This window comes from Schistocerca nitens, chromosome 11, assembly GCF_023898315.1.
Source record: "Schistocerca nitens isolate TAMUIC-IGC-003100 chromosome 11, iqSchNite1.1, whole genome shotgun sequence".
NCBI classification, from domain to species: Eukaryota; Metazoa; Arthropoda; class Insecta; order Orthoptera; family Acrididae; genus Schistocerca; species Schistocerca nitens.
In genome coordinates, this window is record NC_064624.1 from 56,529,608 (window position 1) to 56,549,796 (window position 20,189).

General features: G+C 46.5%; 1 protein-coding gene across 2 annotated transcripts in view; it reads left to right on the forward strand.

The window, feature by feature from the left end:
- The window catches only part of LOC126213339 (large subunit GTPase 1 homolog), a 171,014-nt gene that overhangs the window by 140,307 nt on the left and 10,518 nt on the right, over positions 1–20,189 (forward strand). For both annotated transcript variants that reach the window (XM_049941036.1, XM_049941037.1), the window contains exon 10: positions 5,741–5,865. In XM_049941036.1, the coding sequence (XP_049796993.1) occupies positions 5,741–5,865 (125 nt within the window). The remainder of the gene's footprint in view (positions 1–5,740; positions 5,866–20,189) is intronic.

A 20,189-nucleotide genomic window follows, 5' to 3' on the forward strand; every position in this document is an offset into this window, starting at 1 on the left:
ATTTGGCCCCTTTAACCCCATCAGTGCAATCCAGTCCACCAGTCCACTTCCCTGGGACACACTTCAGGTTACTCCTACATCTGTTGACAACTCGCCATCCCAGATAACATGCTTGCTGCATCCCCCCCCCCCCCCCCAAAAAAAAAAAAATAAATAAATAAATAAAAAAGATAGCCTCAATCCAGTTATAGTTTTGAGTGATACCCCATACAGTTATACTTTCAGTAATAAGTCTAGGTGTAATAATGGGGCAAATTCTTTGCAGATGTAAATAAGTACTGCATTTATGTGACTGCCTGAGTCTGTGGGTTTCAGAATTTTGTGCAAGAAAATTGCGATTTGGGTGTTACAGGGCCATTGTTTTTGAAATCTGTGCTGATCAACATGGAGGAGGACATTTTGTAAGAGATAAGTCATTATGGTTGAGCTCAGAATTTGTTCTAATATTCTACAACAAATGGGTATCAAGGATGTGGGGAAAGTAGTTTCGTGGATCACTTCTTGTAGATGTGTGTGACCTGTGTGTCAGCATATTTACATTTACATCCATACTCGGCAAACCACTGTGAGGGGTGTGGCAGGGACACTTCGCACTGTACCATGTTAGCATCAGAGTGCAGGGAGAATTGCTATGACTGTTATTAGTCTATTGCGGTCTTCGTAATCATAATGATCGTGATATGTGGGGCGCTGTTGTATACTCCTCACCCAGTAGTGGTTCTTGAAATCTTTTAAACAGTTGGCTCCTGTGTTCAAGCTTGTGCCAGTCTGGGGTTTTAAGTATTTTTTAGACACACTTCTTGAAATAGAGTGAACCCGTGAGAATATATTTTGTACGGCCACGTCAGTTCGACTAGTAGAAAAGTTTATCTATGTGATATCACTATGGTTTGTAACCACCTGGCTCGGGCTAAGAAATTGTAATTGTGTATGAAAATCATTGGCTAGATTTTCCAAGAAATGATGTGTCGTGTACACCACACTTGCATTCGAGTATGCAAATTGTAACAATTAAGTTGGGTAATTTACTGACTTCTTATTTTATAAACTTGTTACAAAAGCCAGTTGGTACCAGGAAATAATTTAAATAAATTGTGGTGCATTGAAAATTAGTTAATACTCGCTTATGTTGCCCTGTGATCTTATCTCAGCATAGAACAACCACATTGAATTTTTAATTCCAGATAATCCATTATTTAAAAACTAGTCACACACTCATTAATTAAACATATGACCAGTTTCAGTGACAGTAGTAGGCCACCCTCAGATAATGCACCATCCGACCGATGATGATGATGATGATGATGATGATGATGATGAGCCGGCCGAAGTGGCCGTGCGGTTAAAGGCGCTGCAGTCTGAAGCCGCAAGACCGCTACGGTCGCAGGTTCGAATCCTGCCTCGGGCATGGATGTTTGTGATGTCCTTAGGTTAGTTAGGTTTAACTAGTTCTAAGTTCTAGGGGACTAATGACCTCAGCAGTTGAGTCCCATAGTGCTCAGAGCCATTTGAACCAGCCATTTGATGATGATGATGATGATGATGATGATGCTTGGAACAGCTGTGCAGGCCCCAGCTGCCAAGTAGTTTTACGTGAGAGGCCAAAACCGGCCATACTTTTAAGAAATGACTGTGCAGTCCAGACTGTTTTTTATACTAATTTGCTTAACTGACAGATCGCTGTTCTCCCAGTAATGATGTCTAAAATTGAGAATCCATTATTTCTTTGCTCTACATTTTCAGAGCATTGCAGTCCTGCCTGTATTCAGTCTGTGCTGCTGCACAGGAAAAATAGTAATAAAAACAGCCTTTTCCTCCTGAAACTACTGCTTCAACAGCTCGAGCAGGGCAAGGGCTCAAACACGCCTCTACGGCACCACGAATTTGTTTGAGTTGTCATCCTGGCAAAACTACAGTTGCTGTGCCTCGTCATCCTTATAATCACTTGACACTTCCTCAAGTTTTGATAGATTCCCATCAAAGTCGGACGGTTACTCCAGCTCGTGAGGTATGTCATCTTCTGGCACTAAGTTAAACATTTTATGTAGTACCAGCTGTACCTGGCCACACGTTGCTGTGATCCAGTCTGCTTGGATGGAAAAGTAGGATATACATCTAGATCTCCTTATATCCCTCGTCTCTTCCTATTTCCACTCATCCTTTCTTTGTCTCCTCCTCCTTCCCCGCCTCTCTGTCAATCCCATCCTCCCTCTATCCATCACCTGTTTCCAATCTCTCTGTGCTCCCCCTCCCCCCACACTCCCCCCTCTCTCTCTCCCTCCCCTCTTTCCCCCTCCCCCACTCCTCTCTCACTCTCTCTCCCTGCTTCTCCCCCCTCTCTCTCCTCTTTCCTCTTTCCCCCTCCCCCCTCTCTCTCTCCCTCCTTCTCTCTCCCCCCTCCTCTCTTTATCACCCTCCTTCTCTCTCCCCCCTCCTCTCTTACTCACTCTCCCTCCTTCTCTCCTTTCTCCCCCCTCTCCTTTCTCCCCCCTCTCCCCCGGTCTCTCTCTCCCCCCTTCTCACTCTCTCTCTCTCTCTCAAATTCTCTCTCTCTCTCTCCCCCCTTCTCTCTCTCTCTCTCTCTCTCTCTCTCTCTCTCTCTCTCTCTCTCCCCCCTTCTCTCACTCTCTCTCCCCCCTTCTCTCTCTCTCCCCCCCTTTCTCTCTGTCTCTCCCCCGCCTCTCTCTCTCTCTCTCTCTCTCTCTCTCTCTCTCTCTCTCTCCCCCGCCTCTCTCTCTCTCCCCCCCTTCTCTCCCTCTCTCCCCCCTTCTCTCTCTCTCTCCCCCCTTCTCTCTCTCTCCCCCCTTCTCTCTCTCTCTCTCTCTCCCCCCTTCTCTCTCTCTCTCTCCCCCCCCTTCTCTCTCTCCCCCCTTCTCTCTCTCTCTCTCTCCCCCCTTCTCTCTCTCTCTCTCTCTCTCCCCTTCTCTCTCTCTCCCCCCCCTTCTCTCTCTCTCTCCCCCCCCTGCTCTCTCTCTCTCCCCCCCTTCTCTCTCTCTCTCCCCCCTTCTCTCACTCTCTCCCCCCCTTCTCTCTCTCCCCCCCTTCTCTCTCTCTCCCCCTTCTCTCTCTCTCTCCCCCCTTCTCTCTCTCTCTCTCCCCCCTTCTCTCTCTCTCCCCCCTTCTCTCTCTCTCCCCCCTTCTCTCTCTCTCTCTCTCTCTCTCCCCCCCCTTCTCTCTCTCTCTCTCCCCCGCTTCTCTCTCTCTCCCCCCTTCTCTCTCTCTCTCCCCCCTTCTCTCTCTCTCTCCCCCCCTTCTCTCTCTCTCACCCCTTCTCTCTCTCTCCCCCTTCTCTCTCTCTCTCTCTCTCTCTCTCTCTCTCTCTCTCCCTGCCACCTACCCCCGCTCTCCCTCCTCCCCCCTCTCTCCCCCTCTCTCACTCCCTCTCTCCCCCCTCTCTCCCTCCCTCTCTCCCCCCCTACCCCTCCCTCCCTCCCTCCCTACCCCTCCCTCCCTCCCTACCCTCCCTCCCTCCCTACCCCCCCGCCCTCCCCCACTATCTCCCTCCCTCCCCCACTATATCCCTCCCTCCCCCTATCTCCCTCCCTCCCCCTATCTCCCTCCCTCCCCCTATCTCCCTCCCTCCCCCTATCTCCCTCCCTCCCCTATCTCCCTCCCTCCCCCTATCTCCCTCCCTCCCCCTATCTCCCTCCCTCCCCCAATCTCCCTCCCTCCCCTATCTCCCTCCCTCCCCCTATCTCCCTCCCTCCCCCTACCTCCCTCCCTCCCCCCTGCCTCCCTCCCTCCCCCCTACCTCCCTCCCTCCCCCCTACCTCCCTCCCTCCCCCCTACCTCCCTCCCTCCCCCCTCCCTCCCTCCCCCCTCCCTCCCTCCCTCCCCCCTCCCTCCCTCCCTCCCCCCTCCCTCCCTCCCTCCCCCCTCTCTCCCTCCCTCCCCCCTCTCTCCCTCCCTCCCCCCTCTCTCCCTCCCTCCCCCCTCTCTCCCTCCCTCCCCCCTCTCTCCCTCCCTCCCTCCCTCCCTCCCCCCTCCCTCCCTCCCTCCCCCCTCCCTCCCTCCCTCCCCCCTCCCTCCCTCCCTCCCCCCTACCTCCCTCCCTCCCCCCTCCCTCCCTCCCTCCCCCTCCCTCCCTCCCCCTCCCTCCCTACCTCCCCCCTCTCTCCCTCCCTCCCCCCTCTCTCCCTCCCTCCCCCTCTCTCCCTCCCTCCCCCCTCTCTCCCTCCCTCCCCCCTCTCTCCCTCCCTCCCCCCTCTCTCCCTCCCTCCCCCCTCTCTCCCTCCCTCCCCCCTCCCTCCCTCCCCCCTACCTCCCTCCCTCCCCCCTACCTCCCTCCCTCCCCACTACCTCCCTCCCTCCCCACTACCTCCCTCCCTCCCTCCCCCTCCCTCCCCCCTCTCTCCCTCCCTCCCCCCTCTCTCCCTCCCTCCCCCATCTCTCCCTCCCTCCCCCATCTCTCCCTCCCTCCCCCCTCTCTCCCTCCCTCCCCCCTCCCTCCCTCCCCCCTCTCTCCCTCCATCTCCCTCCCTCCCCCTATCTCCCTCCCTCCCCCTATCTCTCTCCCTCCCCCTACCTCCCTCCCTCCCCCTACCTCCCTCCCTCCCCCTATCTCCCTCCCTCCCTCCCCCTATCTCCCTCCCTCTCCCTACCCCTCTCTCCCTCTCCCTACCCCTCTCTCCCTCTCCCTACCCCTCTCTCCCTCCCCTCTATCTCCCTCCCTCCCCCTCCCTCCCTCCCTCCCCCTCCCTCCCTCCCTCCCCCTACCTCCCTCCCTCCCCCTACCTCCCTCCCTCCCCCTACCTCCCTCCCTCCCCCTACCTCCCTCCCTCCCCCTACCTCCCTCCCTCCCCCTCCCTCCCTCCCTCCCCCTACCTCCCTCCCTCCCCCTACCTCCCTCCCTCCCCCTACCTCCCTCCCTCCCCCTACCTCCCTCCCTCCCCCTATCTCCCTCCCTCCCCTTATCTCCCTCCCTCCCCCTATCTCCCTCCCTCCCCCTATCTCCCTCCCTCCCCCCTATCTCCCTCCCTCCCCCCTATCTCCCTCACTCCCCCCTATCTCCCTCACTCCCCCCTCTCTCCCTCACTCCCCCCTCTCTCCCTCCCTCCCCCCTCTCTCCCTCCCTCCCCCCTCTCTCCCTCCCTCCCCCCACTCCCCCTCCTCCTCCCTCTCTCCCTCCCCTCCCTCTCCCCCTCCCTCTCCCCCTCCCTCTCCCCCTCCCCCTCTCTCTGGTGGGTAACCAGGCCTCAACCTCCACTAATTAAAAGTGGCCACCTCTCGTATCTCACCTGTCATTTGACAGCCTCTTTGCCTCTGAACTTCCGTCCAACCTCTTTGCATTTACACATGTCTGCCTGTGTCTGTATATGTGCGGATGGATATGTGTGTGTGTGTGTGCGCGCGAGTGTATACCTGTCCTTTTTCAAACCTAAGGTAAGTCTTTCCGCTCCGGATTGGAATGACTCCTTACCCTCTCCCTTAAATCCCACATCCTTTTGTCTTTCCCTCTCCTTCCCTCTTTCCAGATGAAGCAACCTTAGGTTGCAAAAGCTTGGAATTTGTGTGTGTTTGTGTTTTTTATTGTGTCTATCGACATACCAGCACTTTCTCGTTTGGTAAGTTACAGCAGTTTTTTATATATATTTTTCCCACGTGCAATGTTTCCCTCTATTATATTGAATACAACCAGAGTTTACTCAGTGCTCCACCTCACCTACCTTCACAAGCCTTTGTAACACTGCCCGTGTCTCTAGTTGCAGTCTACAAGCCCACATGTTTCCAATGTTTGCAGCCAAACCGGGTGACAGCAGAGGATCTGGACAAGCAGTTCTTCCGGCAGGTGTCTGTAGGTGTCCACAGCCGCGGTCCTGCAAAGCTGGGTGCTCAGCCGGCAGGGGGCGGGGCCGGAGGTTCGGGGTAAGTGGTGTGTGTGTGTGTGTGTGTGTGTGTGTGTGTGTGCGTGTGTGTGTGTGTGTGTGTGTGTGTACATTTGGTACACATATGACCTTCTTTGTATATTTGGCATCTTACCAGACATTTGTACAGTCATCTGCACACATTTTCTTGAATCAGTGTAAAATGGTGTGCGAAACTTAAGGATGGAAGTAACTGCCACAGAGGAATGTTATTTGGCAGCAACACAACATGTGAAACTTGGACCATACATAGAAAGAACTGCTACAGTATAGTACAAAAAGCAACAGAGAAACAGACAATGTGGTAAACAGAAATAATGCTTTATTTAGAGACAATAATTACACTGAAGTCATCACGATCTATGCTTGTTGCTTGGACATTACCAAAGGCAGGATACATTTCTTAATTGCATATGTGATCACAACAGACGGGAAAGCATGCTGTGCAACATACTCCCCCCTTCCCACTGTATAAAAAAAGTGACACATTTTTTCCTTAGTCGACTGCTGTAGTATATCGAGAAGTTGTAACAATGGGAAATTGTACTGAAATGCAGGAGGATCTGCAGGGAATGGCAATTGAATCTCAATGTAGACAAGTGTAATGTGCTGCGAATACATAGAAAGATAGATCCCTTATCATTTAGCTACAAAATAGCAGGTCAGCAACTGGAAGCAGTTAATTCCATAAATTATCTGGGAGTACGCATTAGGAGTGATTTAAAATGGAATGATCATATAAAGTTGATTGTCGGTAAAGCAGATCCCAGACTCAGATTCGTTGGAAGAATCCTAAGGAAATGCAATCCGAAAACAAAGGAAGTAGGTTACAGTACGCTTGTTCGCCCACTGCTCGAATACTGCTCGGCAGTGTGGGATCCGTACCAGATAGGGTTGATAGAAGAGATAGAGAAGATCCAACGGAGAGCAGTGCGCTTCGTTACAGGATCATTTAGTAATCGCAAAAGTGTTACGAAGATGATAGATAAACTCCAGTGGAAGACTCTACAGGAGAGACGCTCAGTAGCTCGGTACGGGCTTTTGTCGAAGTTTCGAGAACATACCTGCACCGAGGAGTCGAGCAGTATATTGCTCCCTCCTATGTATATCTTGCGAAGAGACCGTGAGGATAAAATCAGAGATATTAGAGCCCACACAGAGGCATACTGACAATCCTTCTTTCCACGAACAATACAAGACTGGAATAGAAGGGAGAACCGATAGAGGTACTCGAGGTACCCTCCGCCACACACTGTCAGGTGGCTTTCGGAGTATGGATGTAGATGTAGATGCTCTACAAACAGGCCTTGGCCCGAGTGCAGGAGTTTTGGCTTATGGCAGCCTTTCCTCCTATTCCTTGCGATGTCTTGATGTGGCCTGCCTTTTTGATGTGTCTTTGCATGGTCCAGTTGTTAGTCATGGCTACTAAAATGCAGGCATGCTAGTGGTGGTCTTTGTGGTTTTGTGTTTTCTTTCCCCCCACGCGAGACGTTGTGCAGTGCTGTCTCTAACTCTGCTGACAGCTTCCTCTTGCTGTCGCAAACCTCCTTCCTCGGCCGCACGACTGCGTCTTCCGGGATGTAGACCCAGTCGCACGGCGTGAAGAGGTTCGCGTCAATGGTGTGCACGTCCTTCTCTGTAGTTAACTCGAGCGTGGTTGCCCGATGTCTGCCACCTAGCTCGTACGGCCTGTGCGGGAGCGACGGCTTCCGTTCCCCTTCGACCTGTGCGAAGAGATACGGGTTCCTGTGGGTGTCGTAGCGCCCGTACTGCAGCGTGGTGGCTATCTTCTTTAGCACCTTCGGCATGTCGGTGCTGTCTGGGAATGTGATTACGTCAGTACATAGTTTCCCTGCCTCTTCTTGTTCCCCTGCCGTTTTCCCTCCCTGTCAGGAGTTGGGGAAGGGGAGGACGGTGCCACGTCTGTGGGCGTCTGCCCCGTTTCCTGTATTGCTACAGGTTCCAGGGCGACGTCCGTTTGAGTACCCGTGTCCTTTTGCGGCAGAAAGTCCGTCTGCGTGGCGATGTCCACCCCCCACTGCGGGTGCGGGAGTGGGCACCTTCTTCTCTTAGCCAGGTTTAAGTAGTTTTAAGTTCTAAGGGGACTGATAACCTCCGATGTTAAGTCCTATAGTGCTCAGAGCCATTTGAACCATTTGAGGTTCGTTGGCAGAACCTGCTGCATGCTCATTTCCCCATGTATCTGTACTCATCTTTGAATGATTTTTTTCTTTTCAAAAATCTGCTGCCACGTTCCTCTTGGGGGAATTCAGCCACTTGTTTTGAGGCAACAATCCTGTTCGTGTCCAATTGTGTGGCATTTCTTACAGAAGGAAGCCCAGCAGTTCTTAGCTGTATGGTTGGGCTTACCCCCTCTTTGGCAGTTTGTGTAATTAATGGACACATGTTGCACTTTGCTGGTGCATGTGGGGGTGGATACTGTTCTTCCAGCTTCCTCATGCAGTGAACAAATCTGAAACTTCCTGGCAGAACAAATCTGACTGCTTCATCCAAGGAGGTGGGGGAGGCTAACTTTATCCCACTCCATATACGTAGATTGATTCCACATGTGAATACGTCGATTGGTCTCGATTCAGCTTCGTCATTGAACACTTAATTGTGTGTATTGTCTCATCCTAGGGTGTACGTGCGACAAGATATTGCCCTAATTCTGTCTGCAAATGCTTCAAAGTCTTCTGCACTTTTCTGTCAAGAACTCAAAAGTAGGTGCTTCCCACAATCCGTCTACTGGCTCAAAATAAGTTTACGCATTGCCCAAAGATTCAGCTCGGTGACATTTAACAAAAAATGGTCGGCCGTGTGCATGCACGTCCCACTTCCCTGACGATTTGCAAAAATGTTGTTAAATTTTCACCTGACTTTGCAGCAAACGAAGGTACAAAAGTTACCGCTGGAAGCATACTGGCTATACCTGGTACTAGTTTTCCACATTCAACCTGAAAGGGCGTGGAGTTGAAGCATTTTTGGTAGCTCTGGCTTCACGTTTACGAGTTAAGCCACTCCTGTAGCACTATTTTTTCAAGTGTCAGGGTGCTTCTCTGCTGTTGCAGTGAAGTAACGTGATCAGGCTCGTCTGTGGCCACAATTGCAGCATCGGAAGCCAACTTTATCATCTTTGCCGGTCGGTGAGGGTGTAAATCGGGCACAGTTACTAAACTGGGACTGAGACTGAACAGTTGTACACAAAATGGGTCTCACTTTATTGTGTTGTTGTTGTGGTCTTCAGTCCTGAGACTGGTTTGATGCAGCTCTCCATGCTACTCTATCCTGTGCAAGCTTCTTCATCTCCCAGTACCTACTGCAACCTACATCCTTCTGAATCTGCTTGGTGTATTCATCTCTTGGTCTCCCTCTACGATTTTTACATTCCACGCTGCCCTCCAATACTAAATTGGCGATCCCTTGAAGCCTCAGAACATGTCCTACTAACCCTAACCGATCCCTTCTAGTCAAGTTGTGCCACAAACTCCTCTTCTCCCCAATCGTATTCAGTATCTCCTCATTAGTTACGTGATTTACCCATCTAGCCTTCAGCATTCTTCTGTAGCACCACATTTCGAAAGCTTCTATTCTCTTCTTGTCCAAACTATTTCTCGTCCATGTTTCACTTCCATATATGGCTACACTCCACACAAATACTTTCACAAACGACTTCCTGACATTTAAATCTATACTCGATGTTACCAAATATTTCTTCTTCAGAAACGCTTTCCTTGCCATTGCCAGTCTACATTTTATATCTTCTCTACTTCAACCATCGTCAGTTATTTGCTGGTTTCAGGCACTTTATTCTAGGCCAGGGGTCTCCAAACTTTTTAGTCCGCAGGCCACATTGACTCCTCCACGAGGTCATAAGGGCCAAGATGTACCTAGTGGGATTAAAGCACCGTAGCACTCCACGATCACCGTAATGTAAGGCTAAGGGAAAGATGAAATCGAAAAATCTAAGGTTGTGGGAATAGCTGACACTGAAACGAACTACGATATTTATTTAATTACATAATTTTGATTGGTGGACATACCTGGCGAATTTCACCGACAAAAAGGTATGTCACTGCACATTCTTCAGGAAAGTGTCCTGCAAAGTCAACGAAATCTCAAAATCATTGTTAGAAACACTATTACTGCAAGACGTAGAGGTAGAGAATGTCAACACATTGTTATTTCAAGAGGCGCAACAATAAGTTTAGTTATGTAATCATGTAGCGAGTAGCAGAGTCGGAGCATATATTTGATAGTTCTGTTGCGTGACTGTGTCCGACAATGTCGCGGTGTATCGGTCGCGATAGGCCTCGAAACTCAATTGTCGGCAGTATAGGTACCACTTCAAATATCTGGCGGGCCGGATACCGGGGATGTCCGGCCAGATAACGCGGGCCGGTTTGCTGGCGCCCTGGGGGAGCAGTTTCGGCCCGCAGGCCGTAGTTTGGAGACCCTTGTTGTAGGCGACGAAAAAATCCCTCGGTGTAAGTTCACGGGAGTTGTTAACTAGCATATGACATTGAGCAACACTTAACATCACACGGAGGCGGCGGCGGCGGCGGCAGTCACAAGGGCATCAGCAGTCTCAGGAGCGATGCACTGGCAGCAGCAGCGTAGACAGTGATGGCACTCCACGTGGCCTGTGGTGGCTCACTGCACCTCTGCTCGTTTCAGGCACCAAAGGCGTGCGTCTGATAGCACGCTCGGCGGCACTACTTAACCGTCTCGACTGATTTCTGCGGCAGGTCCGCGCGGCACACAAATTAGTGTGCGAAAGCGCCAGGCCCGCTTCTGGCACAGGCAGACACGTAACCCACGGATATGCACTGCCGGGCACGTATGTGTCTACCGGCTAATGTTAGTAGACGGGAAAAGGTCGGGTAGACCTGACGGTGGTGATCCCAGTTCAGGGCACCACCTGTACCTGTCAAGATGGGTTAAGGAGTGTAAGTGGGCATCCAGGACTGATCCTGTTCACTCTAGAGTATGTAATGAAAAACAGAATTGCCAAAAAATGGCAATTTATTCTCCTTCACCTATTCTACGGGATACGTGTGGTCTGTCGTCTGCTTAGCATGCTGAGGGAACCGCACGTAGTGGAGGGTAGCATTTCAACCACGACGGGAGGACCAGGTAGACACGTTCGTAGGGTAGGATGCTGGTAGATGAGAGAGCAATTCGCTGTTGCAGCCACTGTCTCGTCGGCCGACCCGCACGCCCCACGTGACCGATTTGTGCTCTTCCACCGGTTGGCTTTGAACCTTCTGAAAGCGTTACTTGCTCGGCAGGCCCGTGGATAACGTCCCTAGCTCAGCTGAACTCGGTGTGGAATCTATCCCCGGTGCTGCGGAGCTGCTTATGTAACATAATTCACACCATTGAGGCACAGTGGTAGTTGTAAGAAAAATATTGCAAAATTTGGAAAATAAAATAATGCTCTTTTTACCTGTAACACCATTTTGGGTGACACACAGTGTTCATATGCTCTGGACTCTTTCTTGTCCATTTACAGACTGCCTGTTCTTAGCACCAACCTAATCTGATGTTGGTTTTTTGGATGGGAGTAAAACTTTCCCTTTTGTTGGTTCTTATTTTGATAGAATCTCAATATATATAGGAAGGCTATTCAGAAAATAAGTTCCGACTGCTCGCAAAGTGAAAACCATTATGAAAATCCTATGCAGCTTCGCACAGATGTGTCAGGCAGTGTCTCTAGTACGCCCACAGATCGTGACATGTCACTCTTTTTCAGTTCTGAGTGCACAGTGAGCATGTAAAGATGACAAGAAAATAGTGTCTCTCACCAAGTATGAAGGCCTAGTGAGAAATTTTTCCTGAGGCTATGCAGCCCACATAATGTAACTGTTATGCATTTCCCTCTTCGAGACAATTCTTAGCCGCATTCTGCAAGGGCAGTGGAGATGCTCTTGCAGCATTTTCGATGGAAAGTGTTTGATCACGCACAATACAGCCTGTAATTGGCTCCTTCTGAGTTTCATCTCTACTCACGTGAACCACTGGCTGTGAAGACAACATTTTGGCATAGACGACAAACTGTAGACCAACAAAGAGAATTGGTGGAAAGAAATACGAGGTATTGGAAAGTAATTATGGTGCTACAACGGATGTCTAAGTTGGAGAGCCAACTCTGTAGGTAAGTTGCTGGAAGTTGTAGCTAATTGTTGCAAATAAAACATTTTTTATTTTCACAGTATTTTCCATTTCACGGCTGATCAGAACTTACTTTCCGAATACCCCTTGTATTTTGGGATGCAGTGTAAATGTCTCAGTGAAGCAATTTCTTATGAAAGTAATTATTAAATGCTCAAGTACTTTGGCTCACACATTGTTATAATCTGCTCCACCAATGATTTAATCTCTCTCTTTCTGTAGGGATATGAGTAAACAATATGGCCTGCTTAGCTTATTTTAATTTTAAACTAGTATCAGAGTCTTTACAGCTTCTGATTTATGTTCCCAGCATTAGAAGACACAACATTAAACAGAAAAATGTGTGTTAGACCATGGCTCATAGGCCATAAAACAAAAAACCATGGAGGTCTTCTGCTACCTGTCACAGATTTTGTTTTGATGACCAGATTGTCATAGAGTCATGACTGCATATTTCATCCCTTTCTATGCAAAAACAAGACTCATTAAAGAGTAATCCATATCATTTTTCCTTCTAGTGATGTACTTGTAAATATCTCTGTTACTCTCAGACACATATAATTGACAACACATTTCGTTTGTGATTAAATCAGGTTACGGTAAGTATTCCCAGCTGCTTAAAGACATATCTGCGAGTTATAGGTATGTGAATGCCACACATAATTCTGACTAGTTTCTTGTGTACAATGAATATTTTTTGCCTAAGTGAGGAAGTTACTTCAGAATATTATCCCATAACACTTTAGTGAATGAAAATATGCAAAATATGTTACCTTACAGACTGACAGTATTATGAAAATTTGAGTTGCAGACAGGAACAACAAAAAGGCTGTCAAACAAGTAAGCTTTAAGCCAAAGAGGCCGTCATTGGAATTAGACAATGTACACACACATAGATTCACATACACTCACACAAATGCAACCGACACACACACGAGACCAGTCTCTGGTTGCTGAGGTGGCCTAGGCAGCCAGAGACTGTGGTACTGTACGCACTGTATGTATGAGTTCTGTCTGTGTGTGTGTGTGTGTGTGTGTGTGTGTGTGTGTGTGTGTGTGTTTTCGATCTTGTGATGAAAATAGCCAAACCTAAAAGTTTTAGCAGGTTAACTACGCAACTTTGCTAAACTTGAGGACAAGATGGATAAAGTAACACAGTGCAATAACAACTTAGTGGAAACGAACAGAAGTGTGGGATCATTTTTCCAGAAGTCTCACAATTGTGCATGCGAGTTAAATGTCACATCGCGTGAGGTCACCGTGACCGAAGCGCCAAATGGGGCCAGCTTCGCAACACTAGGCAGTCAGAGGAATGGGAAAAGACAGTGCGTGAGCAGTTACGGTGCAATGTGGCAGTGTTCTTCGCTACACTGTAGCCGGGAAACGACAATCGGATGACTTCGCACGGGGAAGAATTATCACGAAACTGGAAGGAGGACAGTGTCGCCCAGGAGCACAACAGCCGCGTTTCCCGTCCACGGGGGAGTTTTCCGAACCGCGGAACCGCAGGCACTACTGCACGAAGAAGAGGAAAAGGTCGACCACAGTCGACTATGGCAGCAGATAGCCACTACATTGCCCAGTAGGCGAGAAGTGGCCTTTGTCAAACAGCAGGCACAGTTGCAACTACATTTAACAGTGCTGCAAGGCACCCAGTCTCTCACTCCACAGTGGTGCGGCTACTTCGTGGGAGCGGTATCTTTGGCCGACGACCGGCACGTCGTGTTCCACTGACACCGACACGTCGACTGCACGGTTTGCGATAGCTCCTACGGCGTAGGGACCGTACAGGTGAGAGTGGGGTCGTGTGCTCTCCTCAGATGAGAACAGATTCCATCTGGGTAGACATTCTGGATGCACCCTGTAATTTTTCCTCCTATCTATGTAATTATGTAGTTATATATCTAAAAACAAAGATGATGAGACTTACCAAACAAAAGCACTGGCAGGTCGATAGACACACAAACAAACACAAACGTACACACAAAATTCGAGCTTTCGCAACAAATGGTTGCTTCGTCAGGAAAGAGGGAAGGAGAGGGAAAGACGAAAGGATGTGGGTTTTATGGGAGAGGGTAAGGAGTCATTCCAACCCCGGGAGTGGAAAGACTTACCTTAGGGGGAAAAAAGGACAGGTATACACTCGCACACATCATTCGAGGATAGAATTGTATCAGAATAATTCATCTAATATAAAGAGATATTACAACCCTCATATGGAAACAAGTGGGAGCATAGAGTGCATCCGAGAATATAGACGAGCACGATAATTTTGACAGTCCAAGTCTTACCGTGTCGTGAGATGCGATGTTGTTGTGTGTACTGACCTCCGAATCTTTGAAAGCGGTAAATTCACCGTTCGGTGGTATTGCGACACTGTTCCCCTTCCCCGTGTTTGTCTTTTCAGAGTTGCAATCGGCTCCATCTTCATTTTTTTTTACCAGTGAAAATGGTCGACCCCACTGAATGGCGCAGGTGGAGCAGCTGTCAAAATGAGAGAATGTGTCTGTGTGTTGCATTTGTGTGTGTGTGTGTGTGTGTGTGTGTGTGTGTGTGTGTGTGTGTGTGTGTACATTGCCTGATTCCAATGAAGGCGTCTTTGGCTTAAAGCTTACTTGTTTGACAGCATTTTTGATGTGACGGTGTCGCCATGGGTGTACTATATCCTTTGGTGGCCAACCTTTTTATGGAGGATTTTGAGGCGAGAGCGCTTGAATCGGCTGCCCTGAAACCGACAGTTTTTTGGAGGTATGTGGATGACACTTTCATAGTGTGGCCTCATGGTGAAGATAAATTAATGGAGTTTCTTCATCACCTTAACTCCATTCATAGCAACATCCGGTTCACCATGGAAATGGAGAAAGATGGTTGTTTGCCGTTCTCGGATGTCCTAGTTCAAAGGAACAATGACGGTTCTCTAGGGCATTCAGTTTACCGGAAACCCACTCATACTAATTTGTACCTGCAAGCATTGAGTTGCCATCACCAGTCGCTAACCATGAGTTTGCTTAAAACACTTGTTCATAGAGCTCATACTGTCTCAGCTCTAGATAGCTTACCTCAAGAACTCGACCATCTAAAGACAGTATTCAGCGAAAATGGATATTCCATCCAGCAGTTAAAACCAAGAAGCAGGAAGTGAATAAAGGGGAGAACATTCAGGAACAATCTTTAGCTTTTCTTCCTTTCGTTGGCAGCACTTCGTTTAAAATACCAAGAATACTCGGAAAATTTCAGGTAAAAGTGGTTTTCCGTCCCCAATTGAAGATTGCGGACCTTGTGGGATCAGTTAAGGGCAATCTGTTACTACGAAAGGCCGGAACTTAAAAGATACCGTGCCAATGTGGTATGGCTTACATAGGTCAAACCACACGCACCGTGAAAGAACGCTGCACTGAACATCGACGTTACACCCGCCTTTTGCAGCCAAGCAAGTCCACTATTGCGGAACATTGTATTTCTACTGGAGATTCAATGAAATATGAGAAAACAATGATTTTGTCTACAGCAACATCTTTCTGGGACTCCATTATTAAAGAATCCATAGAAATACGACTGGTGGAAAATCTGTTAAACCGTGACAGCGGCTACCAGCTGGACAGTGCATGTAATCCCATCATCTCCACAATTTGCTCAAATAGAAGACGACAGAGTGCGTCGACGGCCGCGGCAAACAGCAACGCAGAGGGCGACTGAGTCCCGCTATTCCACCAGCGAGGGCGCTGCCGGCGGGCGGTGTTGGTTCAACTATCAAGTTTTCGACGCATGCGCAGAATAGTTACGGTACGCTATATATTGCGGAACGGAGGACGTTTCCGCCAGTCTGCGACGGCTCACCTGAAGATGACTGGCAGGTGCCCAGTTGAAATATCGTGCGAAGTATTGAACGACGACCAGCTGCAAGCCCGAAATTTGTTTGAACAGCCTTTTTGTTGTTCTTGCCTGCAACTCAACTTTCCATAATACTGTCAGTCTGTAAGGTAACATATTTTGCATATTTTCATTCACTGAAGTGTTATGAGATAATATTCTCAGCTAACTTCCTCACTTAGGCAAAAAATATTCATTGCACGCAAGAAAATAGTCAGAATTACGTGTGCCATTCACGTACATATAACTCGCAGATATCTCTTTAAGCAGCTGGGAATACTAACCGTAACCTAATTTAATAACAAACGAAATGTGTTGTCAATGATAAGTGTTTGAGAGTAACAGAGATATTTACAAGTACATCACTAGAAGGAAAAATGATGTGGATTACCCCTTAATGAATCTTGGTTTTTATAGAAAGGGATGAAATATGCAGTCATAAAACTCTATGACAATTTAGTCATCAAAATAAAATCTGTGACAGGTAGCAGAAGACCTCCATGGTTCTTTGTTTTATGGCCTATGAGCCATGGTCTAACACACATTTTTCTGTTTAATGTTGTGTCTTCTAATGCTGGGAACATTAATCAGAACCTGTAAAGACCCTGATACTAGTTTAAAATTAAAATAAGCTAAGCAGGCCAAATTGTTTACTCGTGTTGTTTGTTGTTGTGGTCTTCAGTCCTGAGACTGGTGTGATGCAGCTCTCCGTGCTACTCTATCCTGTGCAAGCTTCTTCATCTCCCAGTACCTACTGCAACCTACATCCTTCTGAATCTGCTTAGTGTAGTCATCTCTCGGTCTCCCTCTACGATTTTTACCCTCCACGCTGCCCTCCAGTACTAAATTGGTGATCCCTTAATGCCTCAGGACATCTCCTACCAAACGATCCCTTCTTCTAGTCAAGTTGTGCCACAAACTTCTCCCCCAATCCTATTCAACACCACCTCATTAGTTATGTGATCTACCCACCTTATCTTCAGCATTCTTCTGTAGCACCACATTTCACGTTTCACTTCCATACATGGCTACACTCCACACAAAAACTTTCACAAATGACTTCCTGACACTTAAATCTATACTCAATGTTAACAAATTTCTCTTCTTCAGAAATGCTTTCCTTGCCATTGCCAGTCTACATTTTATATCCTCTCTACCTCGACCATAATCAGTTATTTTGCTCCCCAAATAGCAAAACTCCTTTACTACTTTCCTAATGTAATTTCCTCAGCATCACCCGACTTAACTCGACTACATTCCATTATCCTCGTTTTGCTTTTGTTGATGTTCATCTTATATTCTCCTTTCAAGACACCGTCCATTCCATTCAACTTCTCTTCCAAGTCCTTTGCTCTGTCTGACAGAATTACAGTGTCATCGGCGAACCTCAAAGTTTTTATTTCTTCTCCATGGATTTTAATACCTACTCCGAACTTTTCTTCTGTTTCCTTTACTGCTTGCTCAATATACAGACTGAATAACATCGGGAGAGGCTACAACCCTGTCTCACTCCCTTCCCAACCACTGCTTCCCTCTCATGTCCCTCGACTCTTATAAATGCCATCTGGTTTCTGTACAAATTGTAAATAGCCTTTCGGTCCCTGTATCTTACCCCTGCCACCTTCAGAATTTGAAAGAGAGTATTCCAGTCAACATTGTCAAAAGCTTTTTCTAAGTCTACAAATGTGAGAAACGTAGGTTTACCTTTCCTTAATCTATTTTCTAAGATAAGTGGTAGGGTCAGTATTGCCTCATGTGTTCCAACATTTCTACGGAATCCAAACTGATCTTCCCCGAGGTCGGCTTCTACCAGTTTTTCCATTCATCTGTAAAGAATTTGTGTTAGTATTTTGCAGCCGTGGCTTATTAAACTGACAGTTCGGTAATTTTCACATCTGTCAACACCTGCTTTCTTCCTATGTATGGTCTACATTTCATTCAGCAGTGTTACTTAGTGGTGGCACAGAATGTGAAAGTTGATTTTGACCTGAAGTATTGCACTCCAGTGTATATGGTTTTTCTGTTTCCTGTTTTCATCAACATGCACTTCTAAGAACTTAGAATTTTCTGCCCTGTGTATTTATTTATTTAATTAATTTAATTTTTTCCGTGTACTAGGTTAATAGGATGTGGGATATTTTTGACAATTTAAAACATGATGATTTTGTTTTTTCAAAGTTAAATGCTAGCACCTTTTTATGAAAACAACATTTATTATTTATTTCTCTTGCTGCTCCTTTGTTCGACTCAACAACAATGTATCATTTGCAAACAGGACGAATTGTCCTTCCCAAATCAAGTAAAATATGAGATCGATAACGTGAAGCACAAACAGTGTGGAGCAGCAGTGGAACCCTGTGGTACACCTCCTTATATTATTCAGATAGCCTAGGGTAACTTTTTTTTTTTTTTTTAATGAGAGCTGAACCATGTGTCCGCAGAACAAAATATTCTATAAAAACTTCTCAAATATGCCTTTGATAAGTCGCAGAACATTCCAACTAGTGACATTTAATCATTTAATGTTTTAATTACGTGCTCAGTAAATGTATAAATAACTGACTCTGTAGCCTAGCTGTTTTGAAATCCAGGCTAAGTATCCCATTATACTCAGGTGGGTGACTACCCTGGAGTCATTAACATTTCAAAAAAATTTGAAAATGTTGTAAGGATGACTGTAGGTTGTAGTTATTGATGTCTGTGGAGTCGCCTTGCTTGTAGGGAGGCCTACCAGTGGCATATTCCAGCATGCGCGAGTTTGATACCTTACAAAAGTGATCAAGAACATTACATATTGTGGGACCACATATTTTTAGTGGCTCACTGGAGACATTATCCATATTATGTGAAATTATATTTTTTAAAGGCATGATGATCCTCCTTATTGCAGAAGGGGATGTGGAGCTAATTTTTATTTCACTAAATGTCCTGTGTACTAATGCTTTGATGTACTGTTTTGTTTTATCTTCTGAGGTACTTGCACAAATTTCTTCCATATTTTTAAAAAGTACATATTAAAAATATCTGCGACACATGCACATTCTCCATAATGCTCATGTTCTCTTTAAGAGAAATGATGTCATCTTCTGTGGCTTCTCTCTGTGTCCTTTTTAATGTTCCATACTGATTTTATTTTATTGTCTGATCTGTCAATTTCAGCCAAGATGTGCACACTCCTGGATCTTTTTTACAACATTCCTTAATATGTTACAGTCCTGTTTATAATATGCAAGTATTTCTGTATCATTATAAGGCATGGCTACTTTTTTTTACATTTCCCTGTTCTTTTTGAAGATCCTTTGATAACTATAGGGATAAAAGGTTTCCTCAATGACTTCCCAGTGTTACACTGAACTATCTTTTCTTGAAAACCACATTAAAAATGGTTACAAACTCACAAAGATGTGATGAACTTTGGAGCTATCATTCGGCTCATTGTAAACTTCAATCCAGTCAAGGCTTATTTAATTCTTTAGCTGTTGTTTTGCTAATCAGCCTCATTCTTTTCTTTGAATGTTTCTGAACTGTACGTAGAGCTATGTTATGTAATGTCAGCAATAGTGTATAGACGTCTGAAAATACATTTACCATAGGGTAGGTATGCATCAGTTTAACTTGCTGTGGACTGTGTGTTACTTTTTATCCTTTGTATCAGTATGGTGAAGGACATTTAATCTTTAGTTCCAGACTTCGGTTGTCTGTACGGCGTATTTTGTGGACCTTTCTCTAAGAGGAAGTCCTTGTATTTAGCTGTCTTCCCTTCTGCCGGCTGGGCTTAATGTTTAGTCACTTTTAACATCTTTCTTGTCTTAGTATTTTGACATTCTGAAATGGCCGCATATGACTTTAGTTGTTTTTGTGCCCTTAAACAAAACAAAACAAAACAAAACAAACAAATCACTTTAACTTCCGCCTGTCATGTGAATCTATATGAATACATTACCTATCATCACCATCATCTCTAGATCACTTTTCATGTCAGATGCATTCCAAAAATTTACATTAAAATCATCACTGATTAATGATTTCTTCTTTCTCTTTGACACACAGCACAATAATCCATCAAAATTTTTAATGAAAATTTCCCAATTAATCAGTGGAGATGTATATACTCTAATGATCACAACTATTACATCACCCAGTATTAACTTGTAAGCTCATCCTTCTGTATCCTGATCAATACAGAACTGACTTACTTTCACAGCCTTGTTTTTTTTATGAATGTAACAATGCCTGCTTTATTCATATTTGATCTACATGAACATTCAGCTAATTTATAAC